The 13,617-nt window shown below is 38.2% G+C and overlaps 1 protein-coding gene across 2 annotated transcripts in view; it reads left to right on the top strand.

The window, feature by feature from the left end:
* The first annotated feature begins 3,525 nt into the window (after window positions 1-3,525).
* SUZ12 (SUZ12 polycomb repressive complex 2 subunit) overlaps window positions 3,526-13,617 on the top strand; it is a 37,518-nt gene continuing 27,426 nt past the window's right edge. The window contains exons 1-5 of one of the 2 annotated variants that reach the window (XM_067021117.1): window positions 3,526-3,678; window positions 3,939-4,025; window positions 6,347-6,393; window positions 6,478-6,542; window positions 10,832-10,900. In XM_067021117.1, coding sequence (XP_066877218.1) covers window positions 3,977-4,025; window positions 6,347-6,393; window positions 6,478-6,542; window positions 10,832-10,900 — 230 coding nt within the window. In that variant the 5' untranslated portion in view covers window positions 3,526-3,678; window positions 3,939-3,976. Of the gene's footprint in view, window positions 4,026-6,346; window positions 6,394-6,477; window positions 6,543-10,831; window positions 10,901-13,617 lie in introns of both variants that reach the window. The other variant, XM_059047842.2, reaches the window with a different exon arrangement.

Here is a 13,617-nt window from a genome sequence, read left to right on the forward strand (position 1 = left end):
TTATTATCAGTATTTATATTTATGCACTGGTGTCCATTCCTATTTATCAAAACTCATTGGATAAGCCCCTATTCTATGCCAGGCACAGGGACAGACACCTCAGTTGCTAAAACAAATCACCCATCATCTCTGCCCCCAAGAGCTTAAAGCCAAGTAGAAAGAAAACGACTTGAAGCTGTGACACCAAGTTGTAAATCTGTATCAAATTCAGGGAGTCCCCGAATTTAGAGGAGAAAATAAATTACATCTTTATGTACATTAACCTCTAACTGAAATTTAGCATTTCCTTCAACTACTAATATAGGTGACAAATCACAGTAGTGTTAGCAATGCCTGCGGCTTTGTTTCCAAGAGAAGTTACAGATATTTTCATATCACATTACACTTCTTGCAGGTATCTCAAAATATTATTTGCCCTCATCACTGCTTTGAAATTATGATAGTCATAAGACTGACCTGCTGTTAGATCTTATTTAGTAAATGTAAAAACAAGCACCTATATTAACACATCACAACTTTTTGGGCTTCCCTTATAATCCAATACATTTTATATTTGTGCATTTACAAAAGAAGTTTTCATAGGCTTCATCAGACTGCCAAAGGGGTCCATGGCACAAGAAAGGTTAAAAATCCCAGCACAGAAGTCTGTGTAAGGCCAGGTGGGGACACTGATGGAAAAGGGCACAATAGGAAGGAGTATAAAATGATTTTTTTTTGGTAAGAGACGTTAAGTGGTCCTCAGTTTTTAAAACATACTTAAAAACAGTCAACTTGAGATACTAAGGATAACTTTATTCTGATTGCAAAAGTGCATAGAAATTGAATTTTAAAAACTTGTGTCCGGGGACTGCCCTGGTGGTCCAGGGAAGTGGTTAAGACTCCATGCTCCCAATGCAGGGGGCACGGATTCGATATGCTGCATAGTGCAGCCAAAACAAAAAAAACCCCAAAAACCTAGGTCTAACTCACAGCTCTGCCACTAAGTGAGCAAATCACTTAACCTCTCTGAGACTATTTTCTCTTCGGTAAAATGAAAATAGTGCCAGTTTCATAGGATCATTATGACAAAGTGAGGTGATATACATAAAAGCATACTCACAACTATAAAGGTCAAAACGATTGCTCTTCTTCTTCCCTTGCACGTAAATCTAGTCCTGTGATAGGAAATATAAAAGAAATGAACAGTAGCCTTTGCTTTTTAGGAGTTTACCAATTCCAAATATGCATGAAGGCAGAAACAAACGAAACCCTGGAAAGCAATTCAAATTCAGTGTGAGTTAGGGGACTAAACATACACCTGTCTTTTGACAGTGAATTGGCATCGAAAGTCTCAAAAACTGTTGCCACACCAAACTTAAAAATAACAACACAAAATAAATAAGCTGGCCCCAGAAGTGACTGATACTGAGGTGATATACAGACATTTTACCTATAGGACAGAGTCTGATTAAGAATACTGTAATGTAACCAAGAAAACCCCTCAATTAATTCTAATTTGTCTGAGGGTATAAGGATTTTTTTTAGTGTTCTACATACATTCTCCAAAAAGGAGAATACCAAAAGGGAGAATTTGTTACTTTGCCCCTCCCATAGAATGGATAGCTTTGATTCTCATGACCAGTACTGGTAAGCGACTGTATGTTAAAACCATGTCCATGCTGAAGCCTAGAACGCTACTATGGCATTCCTAAAGGAAATACCCTTTAAGAACATCCCAACTTCTTTGGCTCCATTTTTCTGTTCATCGAAGATTTATAACCTGTGACTCGGTCTTTTTCTTTGACTGTACCTGTATCTCCACCCTCCCTTCATCCCAAAGAACCCTGTATAAATGACGAAGACTGGTAATTCTGCCAGTTACATTTACTGTTAACAAATTAGCATTCTGGTTTATAATTTGATATCTTGTGATTTGCTTAGTGTGCTTTAGTTCTCCAGACCCTGACCGAATTGATGAAACTTCATTTTCTAACCCTGTAAAGCTAAAGATGAGCAGTTTAGCAAGATCTAAAACCCCACAAGCCTCTAGGGGTGGCACTAATCAGAGAAGGCTTATTTGAGAAATCTAAAGAACAAAACAAAACCTCTTTTTTTTCCCTTGGTAGGGGCGAATATTTTTTAAAATACCGAGTACAGAACAGTATAACAAACAAGAGAGCATTCTGAACTTTTTGTCTGACTAAAAATATAGACTGTACTTAAAAATCAGCAACAGGTATACCTAATTTCAGAGGTGTTCCTGAAATGCCAAATTTTATACTACAGGCATCATTTGTAGAGCTCACTTTCTTATGTAGCAAATGCATTGTAAAATCAGCACTTTGGTTATTTAAAAAACCATTCCAAAGATACTTGCTTTGCAAACAGCGTTTTGAAGTGAACTCTAAAGGGCTCAAAGCAGGCATTTTAAAAATATTATTGAAAGTATGAAACGGCTCTGTGTTTACAGATTGGAATTTTTGAAGATAATGTTTCATTTTAATGTAACACAAGATTACAGGATTTGATTTGGAAGATCCTTAGAGATCATCTCGTCCGACTTGAAATTCAAATCTTGAAGAGTATTAGCTCAACTCCAAACCCGTCCGGGCCTATGCATCTCTCTTTTTAAGCGAGACCGGCTAAACACGGGATCCTCTCTCCAGTTTTTGAGCGCAAAATGAGCAGGTTCTCAAAGATGGGTGTAGGTACTTCTAAGAAATCATCCAGTTTGTCCCTCTGGCCACTCCTGTAGTGTCCGGGAATCAAAAATCTAAGTTTTGCTTCCAACACGTTGAGAAGCCACAACCGCTCTCAGTAACGATCCTGATGCCTCACCGCACCTACAGAAAATCCTTTTCCTCATTTGATAGGACATTCCTGCTCCCTAGAAATCTCTCCCTTTGGTGGAGCCCAGCGGCGTCCGAGAGCATCAGCCGCAACCCCTTGGCTGCCCCCGGTCCTCTCCAGGGCTCACTGGGTGGGATTCGGCCAAGGGTGGCTTGAGGCACGTGGTGGCGAGGAGACAGGGGAAGAGATCCTCGCCCTGCGAGCCCCTCAGACCAGAAGCGACCCGACCAACCCCAGGCAGGCCCCTTCCTGTGAAGTTAGAGACTCGATGATCCGGCATGGATCTCAGTTCATTTAACAAGCCCCTCGACCCCCCAGCACCCGCCCCGCCGTTCCTCAGAGGCCTGCCTCTCCTCAGGGGTCCTGTATCCCCCGGGGGCGGCGACTGACGACGCTCAGAAGGCGAGAAACGGCTCCCTAAGCCGCTCGCTGGGTCCCTCTCTCCCCACAATGCACCGGGGCCAGCAGGAAGGCCGCTCCGACCCCTAATTTTCCCGCGAATTCAGTTCAAAGAGGCGGCAGGGCCCGCGATCGGCAGCGCGCACGGGCCAACCAAGCCGCGCCTCCGCGAGAAGCGCCTCCGCGTGACTGACGGGGAAATCCACGGGCCAACAGGCTGGGCGGCCGGGCGGCGCGCGCTCCCGCCGGCCAATCAGAGCGCCGGGCGGGGGAAGTGGGCGGAGCGAGGCCAGGTTAGGGTGAGCGGTCTCCCGAGCGGAGCGGGGCTCTCAGGAGGAGACACTTTTTTTTCCTCCCTCCTTTCCCTCCTCTCCTCCTCCCTTCCCTTCCCCTCTCCTCCCCTCTCTCCTCCTTCCCCCCTCGGTCCGCCGGAGCCTGCTGGGGCGAGCGGTTGGTATTGCCGGCGCTTACTCTCCGGGGCCGCCCGGCGGGTAGCTGGCGGGGGGAGGAGGCAGGAACCGCGATGGCGCCTCAGAAGCACGGCGGTGGGGGAGGGGGCGGCTCGGGGCCCAGCGCGGGGTCCGGGGGAGGCGGCTTCGGGGGTTCGGCGGCGGTGGCGGCGGCGACGGCGTCGGGCGGCAAATCCAGCGGCGGGGGCTGTGGAGGCGGCGGCAGTTACTCGGCCTCCTCCTCCTCCTCCGTGGCGGCAGCGGCGGGGGCCGCGGTGTTACCGGTGAAGAAGCCGAAAATGGAGCACGTCCAGGCTGACCACGAGCTTTTCCTCCAGGCCTTTGAGAGTGAGTGTGATGAAGGCTTTGAGGGCAGGAATCCCCACTTTTGCAGCGTTAGGGGGCCGGGACACTCGTGCTGGGACCCCCTTCCTCACCGGGAGTCGGTTTGATTCGGGAGTGGAGGGCGAAATTGAGGGGGCCGTTCCGCCTTCCGGGGTTACGGCTCGAGGGGGCCCGAAGTCTAGGGCCTTTGGGGGAGGTGGACTAGGGGGTCCAGGTGAGGTTCGTGCCTCCCCGAAGATTTACACGCGAGCTGAGGCATGGTGCCCCGCGTTGAGAGCAGGCTGCTTTTTAGGTGGGGAGGTCACAGTTGGACTGTACAGTTGGATCTACCGTCAGATCCCAGGACTAGTTCTTGCTTTCTTTCATGCCTTCCGTACTCTAGAAGTACAAGGCTGTCGGTTGTAGGTTTAGAGGAGCAAAATTAAGCCAGTGAAGAGAGGAGTGCAGTAAAATCGACCAAATTGTCATTAGTCTGAAATGCCTTCGCACTAACTTGGTGCATTAACATGGCACCTTTTGATGCTCTACACCTTTCACATCTTTCCACCCGTTTCATGGGTACGTAAACTGAGACAGGCAGTGTTTAAGCATCTTATTTCTCTCTAGACGATCTCGGAATTCTGCCCGTTTGTAGTTGTCTTAATTTCGGGACATTTTCTGATGTCAGTTTCTGTATTTAAGGTCTGTTTCGAGGGCAAAGCTACGACTTAATTTGGGAAGAGGGGCAAGGTGTCTGGAAAGAAACAATAGAATATATAAGAAATGTCATGACTATGAGTAATCTGAACTGTTCTTTGATGAATATTACATCCTGATTGTTTTCCTCTTTGCTTTTGTATGGATGTTGTAATTTGGATGACCTTTAATAGCTAGATATCTTACAGAGACTTGAATAAACTCAGCTCTACCACTCAATGTCTTTATTTACAATTTTTTTGTGGCATATGTTAAGGGCATGGTATCAGCTGTTCTTGGAAAGATGTATTACGTTGTTTAATACCCTTCTTTCATTCTCTCTCATTAGTGCTTCATGAAATTCTAATTGGAATTTAATACAAGGAATTTCGGTTTTTATTGAAATTAGTATTGAACCTGCTTGAGAAAGATTTGCATTATTCTAGCGTTTGCTCAATATACTTCCAGAAATCTGGAGAGGCTTTCAGTTGGAAATATGGTGGAGAACTACAGCACAGTGATGACAGTAAACATACATGTTTGCAGCCTTTCTAAAACATCTCATCTCCTTTTAGTTTATTTGAAACTAAAACTAAACTAACTGAAGATTAAGTGGAAATTTTAAAAATTCTTTCTGAATGTTGTGAGAAGACAAATCCTGCAAGAAGGTTTTAGCTGTTTTGCTTTTTTGATGAGTCTACTTCAGAGAGATGAACTGTTAAGAGTTAGATATGGTCACAAAACAACTTGATTGTTCTCTAATATTGATCTTAGTTTCTGAGAAGTTTATATGCTTTGATGTATTTACTAATATAGTTAGTCATATTAGGTCATTTTTATACTGCTTTATTTAAAGAAACATAATACTAACAGGTCATTAATGTAACTGCTATTATGGTACTTGTATATAAAATATTTTCTATCTGTAACCTAAGTCCTTTATAACAGATTTTAACTAAACAGCATTAAAAACCCTTTGGAAATCTGTTACTTTAAAAATATGTGTTGAGGTAGTATTTACATACTGAGGTAATATTTACACTGAGCAAACTAGAAACTTGAACTATAACTAGCAATATTCATCGAAAATTTTAGCTAATTTATGTCTTGGATTTCACTTTGATTATATCTGTATTAGGACATCTATCTAGGTAATGGTTTTATTCCATTTCGGCTGACTACTGTACAGACTTTTGAAAAGACCAGTTAAAAAGTGAATATTTTATTTTGTTATTTGGCTTCAATAAAGAGTTCCTTTACTGAATCCAACTACTTCATTTTAGCTACTTTTTAGAAGGAGATGGGTTATAAATAGTTTAAATTAACTAAGTTAAATGAATATAACTACTACTTTTCAGTGCTGCATATAGACTAGTTTAAAAATAGCTACCTTAGAAATGCCAGGTTTACGAACTAGATTGTAGAGAAACTTAAATTTAAAGTAAATGTAGATGCATTTTGTGAATGTATGCTATAGACTGAATGTCTTTTGATCTAATTGTGCTTACTTATTTTCTTGATGTAAATGTTCACTGCATAGTTTCCATAATAGGTTATTGGTTTATATTGGTTATAACATGGGCTGGGTTGGTATTTTAACAAGTAATAAGTAAATTTAGATAACCTTGGATTTTGTTTTTCTTACCTAGAACCAACGCAGATCTATAGGTTTCTTCGAACGCGAAATCTTATAGCGGTAAGTAATCAATAAAATTTACTGATATTATTTTTTTCCTAGAATTTCACCTATTTAATTTTAATATTTTAACTTTTTTTATAGCCAATATTTTTGCATAGAACTCTTACTTACATGTCTCATCGAAACTCCAGAACAAACATCAAAAGGTACATTTTATGAATCTTATTTCAAGTTGTTCAAACCATGTTAAAATTTTGTTTTAAAGTATGATTTCTAATGAAAAATTAAATATGAAAACTGAGGTGAAAGAGTGAATTGGTTGCAAAGTGATTTTTAATAGTATCATTTTTGTAAATCCCAGTTGATTGCCAGTTTTTTCCTAACAGAAATGATTTGGTAGTGGAGTAAATGAAGTGATTTTACTGACTAATGTTTTTTACTCTGTGCTAATAGTTATTTTCAAGTTTGGTAGAAGTTGAGGATTTAAATATTTACTAAAGGGCTCATGGGAACTATCTTTGATACATAAATTTAACAGTTAATGTCTGAATATTTCTTATATGTTGTAACAATAAAGAATTCACTTCTATGATGATAGGTTCAGAAAGTCTCATTTTATATCTTTGGTGGTTGTCTTATTAAAAGGGAAATACTTTTGAAGTCAGTAGGAGGAATGTCTTTAAAAACTTCTTAATCTTAATCACCTAGTCTTAAAATGGAATCTGAAGGTGTTGGAGAGCTTGTTTTTGCTATGTAACATTTAACCATATATAATTACAGAATGGTAGTTTCTTCTGCACCCATGATTATTTACTGAGCATATCAAGTGAACAACTTTAAATTTAAAGGAGGGAACCTCTACTAAGCATTTGGTATTGTTATAGTCTTGACTTAGTAAAACCATTAAGCTTTTCAATAAACTTTGAAACTAAACTCCTTTGGAGACTCCTGCTGGTTATTAAATAAGCACCGCGTTTTTTACAGCGAGACATAGTTTAGCTTTGTAGATATATCTAGATGAATTTTGAAGGATTGAAACGTTAAAACTATTTGTCAGCTGGTAATCTTTCTGAATTGAGAGAGAGAGCGCGCATTGCATTTAACGGGTAAAACCTACCAGGTGCCTAAATAACTAGGAAGAAAGTGATGGATTAGGTAGCAGAATTATATCAGCTCTTTACCTGTCTACTTTATGCCAGGAATCAGGAAAATTTTTCTCTAAAGGACTAGATAGTAAATATTTTAGGCTTTGTGGTCCAGGAAACGGGAATTGAGGATATTAGGTAGTATGTAGGTACTTATACAAAAAGAGAAAACGAATATCAACAATTTTTTTATTGATGAAATTCAAAACATAATAATTGAGTGCAGTGTTTTCTTCTTTTTTTTTTTTTTTTCCTTTTCTTTCTGTTGCGGGGGGGGGCGGTTGCTGCGCGGCTTTCAGGATCTTAGTTCCCTGACCAGGGATTTAACCTCGGCCCTGGCAGTGAGAGCGCCAAGTCCTAACCACTGGAGTCAGGGAGTACAGTGTTTTATAATATGTGCCTACTAGTGAGAAATGTGGGATTCTTTTATTTTTGCGGGGTAGGGTGGGAGGGATAACATTTAGCTTAATTGGGATTTAGAGTTAGTATTCTCCGTTATCAAATCACTTGCAAATATTTTATCTGTAAAAACCATTCTTAGCTCATGGGCTGTGCAAAAAAACAGGCTGGATTTGGCCAATGGTCCATAATTTGCAGACCCTTGATTTACTCTATAAAACGAAGTGAATTTGATTAAGTAGGAAACTTTTTTTTTAGTATTTTTAATATGAAAGATCAGTTACCATCTAGAGGGCTTCCCTGGCGGTCCAGTGGTTAAGACTCTGTGCTTCCACTGCAGGGGGCGCAGGTTTGATCCCTGGTCAGGGAACTCAGATCCTACATACTGAGGTGCGGCCAAAAAATAATTTTTTTTAAGTACTGCAGTTATCATCTAGAATGCTGCCCGATTTTAATTTTCAAGTGATAAAGTGTTTTCAGAATAAATTTGAGTTTAATCCATAAGTGTATTAGAAAATATACATCATGTTTGTTTATTAGACTATTTGACTGCCTAATTGTGGGATACATTTCTGTTGTCTGCTAATGAGGGGAGGCAATTTTAAAAGCACGGCAGTAGAAATGAACTTTCTTAATTTAATACCCCTTAGGTAAAAAATTTTCCTTTGGGACAGTTTCAAAGCAGTTTGCCAGCCAAGAAACATAATGCATTAGGAATCACTTAATTCTTTCGTTGTATGCCTGGCATATATAAGACAATAAGACTGATTTTTAACAAATTATACTACAAATTAATATCTTCAAATGAGCGCTGTCCTTTTCAAAGTAGTTGGTGAATTTGGAAGGTGATGAATTCGACCCAGTGATTGTGGTCTTTGTTCCAAATGTTTTTGGAACTGCTTTTACAGAATTGCTTTTAGTACAATTCCTTTGCTCAGAATGTTTTTGGAACTCCTTTTGTACTGTTACACAACAACATAATATTCATTGTTGGAGTACACTTATCACTCCTTTTGAAGTTGTACAAGCAGGTGTAACATTAAATCTGATATATTTGTTAAACTTGCCTTTTACTTTAGTTGCACTTCATAGAGGTATTCAGATTCTGTAGGCTGACACTACACTGGCACAGTGGAAGTACTGGTGAGGACAACGGCATCTTTTATTGAATCCATTTTAGTAGGTTTTACGTAAGCTGTTTCTGAATCCTCCCCAAAAAATTTCTTGAATTTTAAGAATATTCTCCTTATGATGACCTTTTGATAACTATTTCCCTTGTTAAATCTGAGCTAAATCTGAGCTATAGTAGCAGTACCTTTCTAAAGAAACAGAAATACTTGGTGTTGGGAGGTGGGGCTGCTTTTGTAAAGTTGCCTATACAGTTTGTTTTGTTTTTCCTAAGGAATGCTGGGTTACCTGTATGATCTATTCAAATGGTTGTTAATATTCAGTTTTCCTATGTACAGCTCCATAAAGTTGGAAGAGGTGAACCTTGTGACCTACAGTCTTAACTTTTCTTCCTACAGAAAGGGTTTCTTCTTAATCATTATACAAAGATAAATATATTATTCTAAAAAGTTTTCAGTAACTTTACAATCCTCCTCAGTAGTACATTTCAGTATTTATACTGAAAAGTTCTTTGTAACTAGCCTAAAAGAATCCTACATTTTTCTTCTTTCTTCTCTCTTATCTGTGGAGATTGAAAAAGTATTGCCTGCCATCTTTCATAAAGAACTCCTTACTATGCTTTATTGGGTGAAACTTTAATATTGAGGTTTTCAGTAACTCTAAAGTAAAGAGAGAAGCTTTTTTATAAAAAAGATCTTTTGTTAATGGAGGCTATTTATTCACCTGAAATATAGATCGTATCATTTCTGCTCTTCCTATCAGTGTTTTACTACAATATATTTACATTAACATTTCTCTACTGATAATTTTTATTATAGTAGTTGAGTACAATAGCTGTTTTGAGGAATGAGCATATTAGTAATTTCTAATATCTGAAATCATTTTACAAGAATACATGAATCTTTCCAAGTTCTAAATTTGAAGAAAATATATAAGTATAAATAGAAGTATTTGTTTCCAATTAACATAAATGGGTATAGTTTTTCAGCCTCTAGAAAATGTATATAGTAGAGTACCTTAAGAACTAAGATGAGGCTTGTTTTAGAATCCATTCATTCTTAAATTGCTTGCTAGGGGTGTGGTTATTCTTAATATAAGCTTCTATTTTATTGGAAATTACTTTTTTCTCTTAAAGTTAAGTTAAAAGCTGATAATTTTGTTATGATTTGATGGGTATGTCCTTTAAACTTCAAATTTTTTTCATGATGGTGACAACCATCTCTTTAAAATGACATACTTAAGTTTAGCCATTGCTGCTAATCTTTGAGGGTGTTTTACTAACTTCATATTTGTTTTATGGAATATCCATATTTGTCAGGTTACTTAATGGAAATATAAGTGTTTCAAAATACATAATTTGCATTTGTTTGGCTCAGTCCAACAAATGCTTGAACACCTACCAAGTATAAGACAATATGCGAAGCACTGTGTGGCTTTCCTTGAAGAAAACAAATCTCTGCCCTTCAGGAGCTAATAATCTAGTAGAAATAAAATATTTATGCAAGTTTCACATTTAGGAGAGTAAACGTCAAAATAAATGTAAACCAAGTGCCATAGGTAGGGAAAAATCACTCTGGTTTGGGAATAATTACAAAAGGTTTTGTGGAAAAGTTAGCATTTGAGATGGGGCTTGAAGGCTTGTTTGCTGTATTACAACATAACACTGTCTCGATAGTATTCATTGTTACGGCTAACCATCCCATAATTTATCTTATTATAAATAAAATCAGATCTCCAACTTGCCTATTATAGTGACAATAAAGTATAATCTGTTTGTTTTTCCCAGTTGAGAAGTGATTATTTTGTTTATCTGTTTCTTCCAGGAAAACATTTAAAGTTGATGATATGTTATCAAAAGTAGAGAAAATGAAAGGAGAGCAAGAATCTCATAGGTAAGATAACCTAAAAGTTTACATTAAGTGACATACTTGAGGAAAGAGGAAAAAGTACAGTGATCATTTTCCTAGTGATCACCTCAATATTGTAAGGAGTTAGAATGAACCTTAGATGTCAGTTGGTCCAAACTCATACACAAATCAGGGATTACTTCTGTAGCATCCCTGGCAGAGAATCAGTTCTTAAGCCTCATCTTGAATATCTCTAATGCTGGGAACTCACTGTTTTCTAAGGCAGTTCTGTTCCTTATTGTTTTTCTCTACTACCAATTTCTTGCATTCTGAATCAAAGTTTCTGTAACTTCTGTAGTTAGTATTAATCCTACTACCTCATCTAAAGAATGATAGAGACTCATTTTTTATGGTATACGCTAGGTGCTGTGCCAGGTGCTTCGCAACATCACATCTCTTCTAAGTAATCATCTACAATTCTGAAAGAGGCTCTCTCTTTTTTTTCCCCATCTTATCCTTGCTCTTATTTACATCTTTCAGGCGAAATATTCTTAACTTTAGTTTATATTTGATATACGTTTATCACATGATAGTTTCAGAAACCTGGCCCTTTGGATGGAATCTTATTGTCTGTTTTCACATGTGTTACCCAGAACTAATCCCTGAATGTTCTGACTAGCCTAATATCTGCCTAGGCTACACAGTATGCTTCCATTCCTCGACAGTATGCTTCTATTTATTCTTTCATATGTAAACTAAAGAAAGTTGAATATTATTCTAAAGAGGAACAGGGACTTGGGTGGTATTTGTTTATTCATTGACTACTTTTGGGAAGAATGTAGAACTAAAAATACTAGATTAAAAAAAATGGGGGGCGGTGCGGGGGAAGAGAAAAAAAAAATGGAATTGGGGAAATTGCCACATGGATTTTTCTTTTTCTCTTGACGTTTTAAATCATATCTTACCAATTTAGATAGGATGTACACCGACTTAATGATGCTTCATTTATACTTTCTCATTTTTGTGACTAGTATAAGATATCATTTTTCAATTGCTTTTATTTTAAGTTTGCCTTTTCAATTAGGTTATTTTGTTACTGGAATTTTTTTTATTGCATTTTAAATTTTTTGTATCAGTATCTTGCAGTCTTGTAGGACTGAAGTATAATTTATATTTCCATATCTAGGCAATCTTGATTTGTAAATAAACTTCGGTAGTCCATTCCCAAATCTTTACCTAATCTATTATTGCCCAAGGAATACCTTACAATACAGTTTTATAAAGACGGAGAATATTCCCAGCGCATGCACTCTCTATTCTTTGCTTGAATTTCTATTCCAGATCGTTGGCTGTTCACCTACCCTGGACAGAGCTTTTGGGATCCTCAGGGCCTTTAACTTAAAGTATAAAGCTGTAGTCAGAACCTAATCTGACATCCTCACTTCTTTTCTCCTAAACACCTTAATAGTTTGCCCTCCAGGTCTTTCAGGCTCATGTGAGAAGGAAGAATGAACCAAGAAGAAGAAAACTTGACCCTTTTCTTCATCTTCCCCATCAGGGTTCCACCTTCATCACTGCTAAACCTTACTACTATCTCATTGTGACACTGGCTTTGATAAATATTACAGAACTTCCTTTATAGTGTGTGTTGTGAGGAAGATAGATTATACTGGTCAGTTCTCTCTGAATAATCACTCACCCAATAATTATATTTCTTTCAACCCAATGGGTTCAATAGCTAGGTCAGTACTATAACAGGGATATTGTTAACCAACTCACAGAAACATCAGAGGGTTGCATAGAATTCCTGTTTGTAATTTTGAAAAACAACTTTTTCACTCTTTAGGATCTAGCTGGGACCAGTGAGTTGGTCATTTCAACACCCAAGATCTTTTTTTTTTTTTTTTTTTTTTTCCTCAAACAGACCTAACTCTGTTGGAGCTGACCATGCTTATTTAGTACCCAGTGAGGCACTTTAGGCCCAGGAGGTACTGAGTTACTGTACTAGGTGCTTCAACTGCCCCGCCTGGCCCCCATCTTTATGCATGCCTCATTGTTGCTCCCCGAGTCACTAAAATTAATTGAGAAATTGCTTCATTTTAAGTTTACCCCCAAGGCCCTGTATTATTAAATTTCTTCAGTGTATTTCTCATCTCAAATTAGGCATAATTGGTTTAGTAGACCAATAGGTCTACTAAACTTATCACATAGGATTGTAAGAAGTTCTCTAGACACCAGTATATAATGCCAGCATTGTAAAACTTTACTTGTAAAATCTATGGGCAAATTCTCTGAGAGAACAAAATAAACCTTTGTTGTTCCATGTCGTTAATTAGTAGATGTTAAAATCTTAAACCATATACAAAAAGGTATTTCCATCTATATTTTTATTCTTTACCATCTCAAACAGAGATCTTGTTCAGTTTGATTGGATCCTGGGTCTGTTCAGTAGCTACTGTCTGGATGTCTTCCACTGGAACTCATGTTCTTTTAGTAATTCCACAGTTTTAATGTCTCCACTCTCAAACCCAATGTATTTCATTCTCAAAGTTCCAGGAGAATATCAAGATACCCCAAATTACTGTAGTACTACAGCCCAAAGCTTAGAACAGTCAAATGCCTGACCTGTTTATGACAGTTGTAGTGACTTACAAACAAAACCAAATTCCTGGCATTGTCTGTGCAAAATAAAGTTGGTGTCCCAGGATCTTTTTTGTGTTTTATACTCTAGATCTATATTTGTCTTACTTGTCGCAGATAAT

This window comes from Kogia breviceps, chromosome 19 (genome assembly GCF_026419965.1).
Source record: "Kogia breviceps isolate mKogBre1 chromosome 19, mKogBre1 haplotype 1, whole genome shotgun sequence".
NCBI classification, from domain to species: Eukaryota; Metazoa; Chordata; class Mammalia; order Artiodactyla; family Physeteridae; genus Kogia; species Kogia breviceps.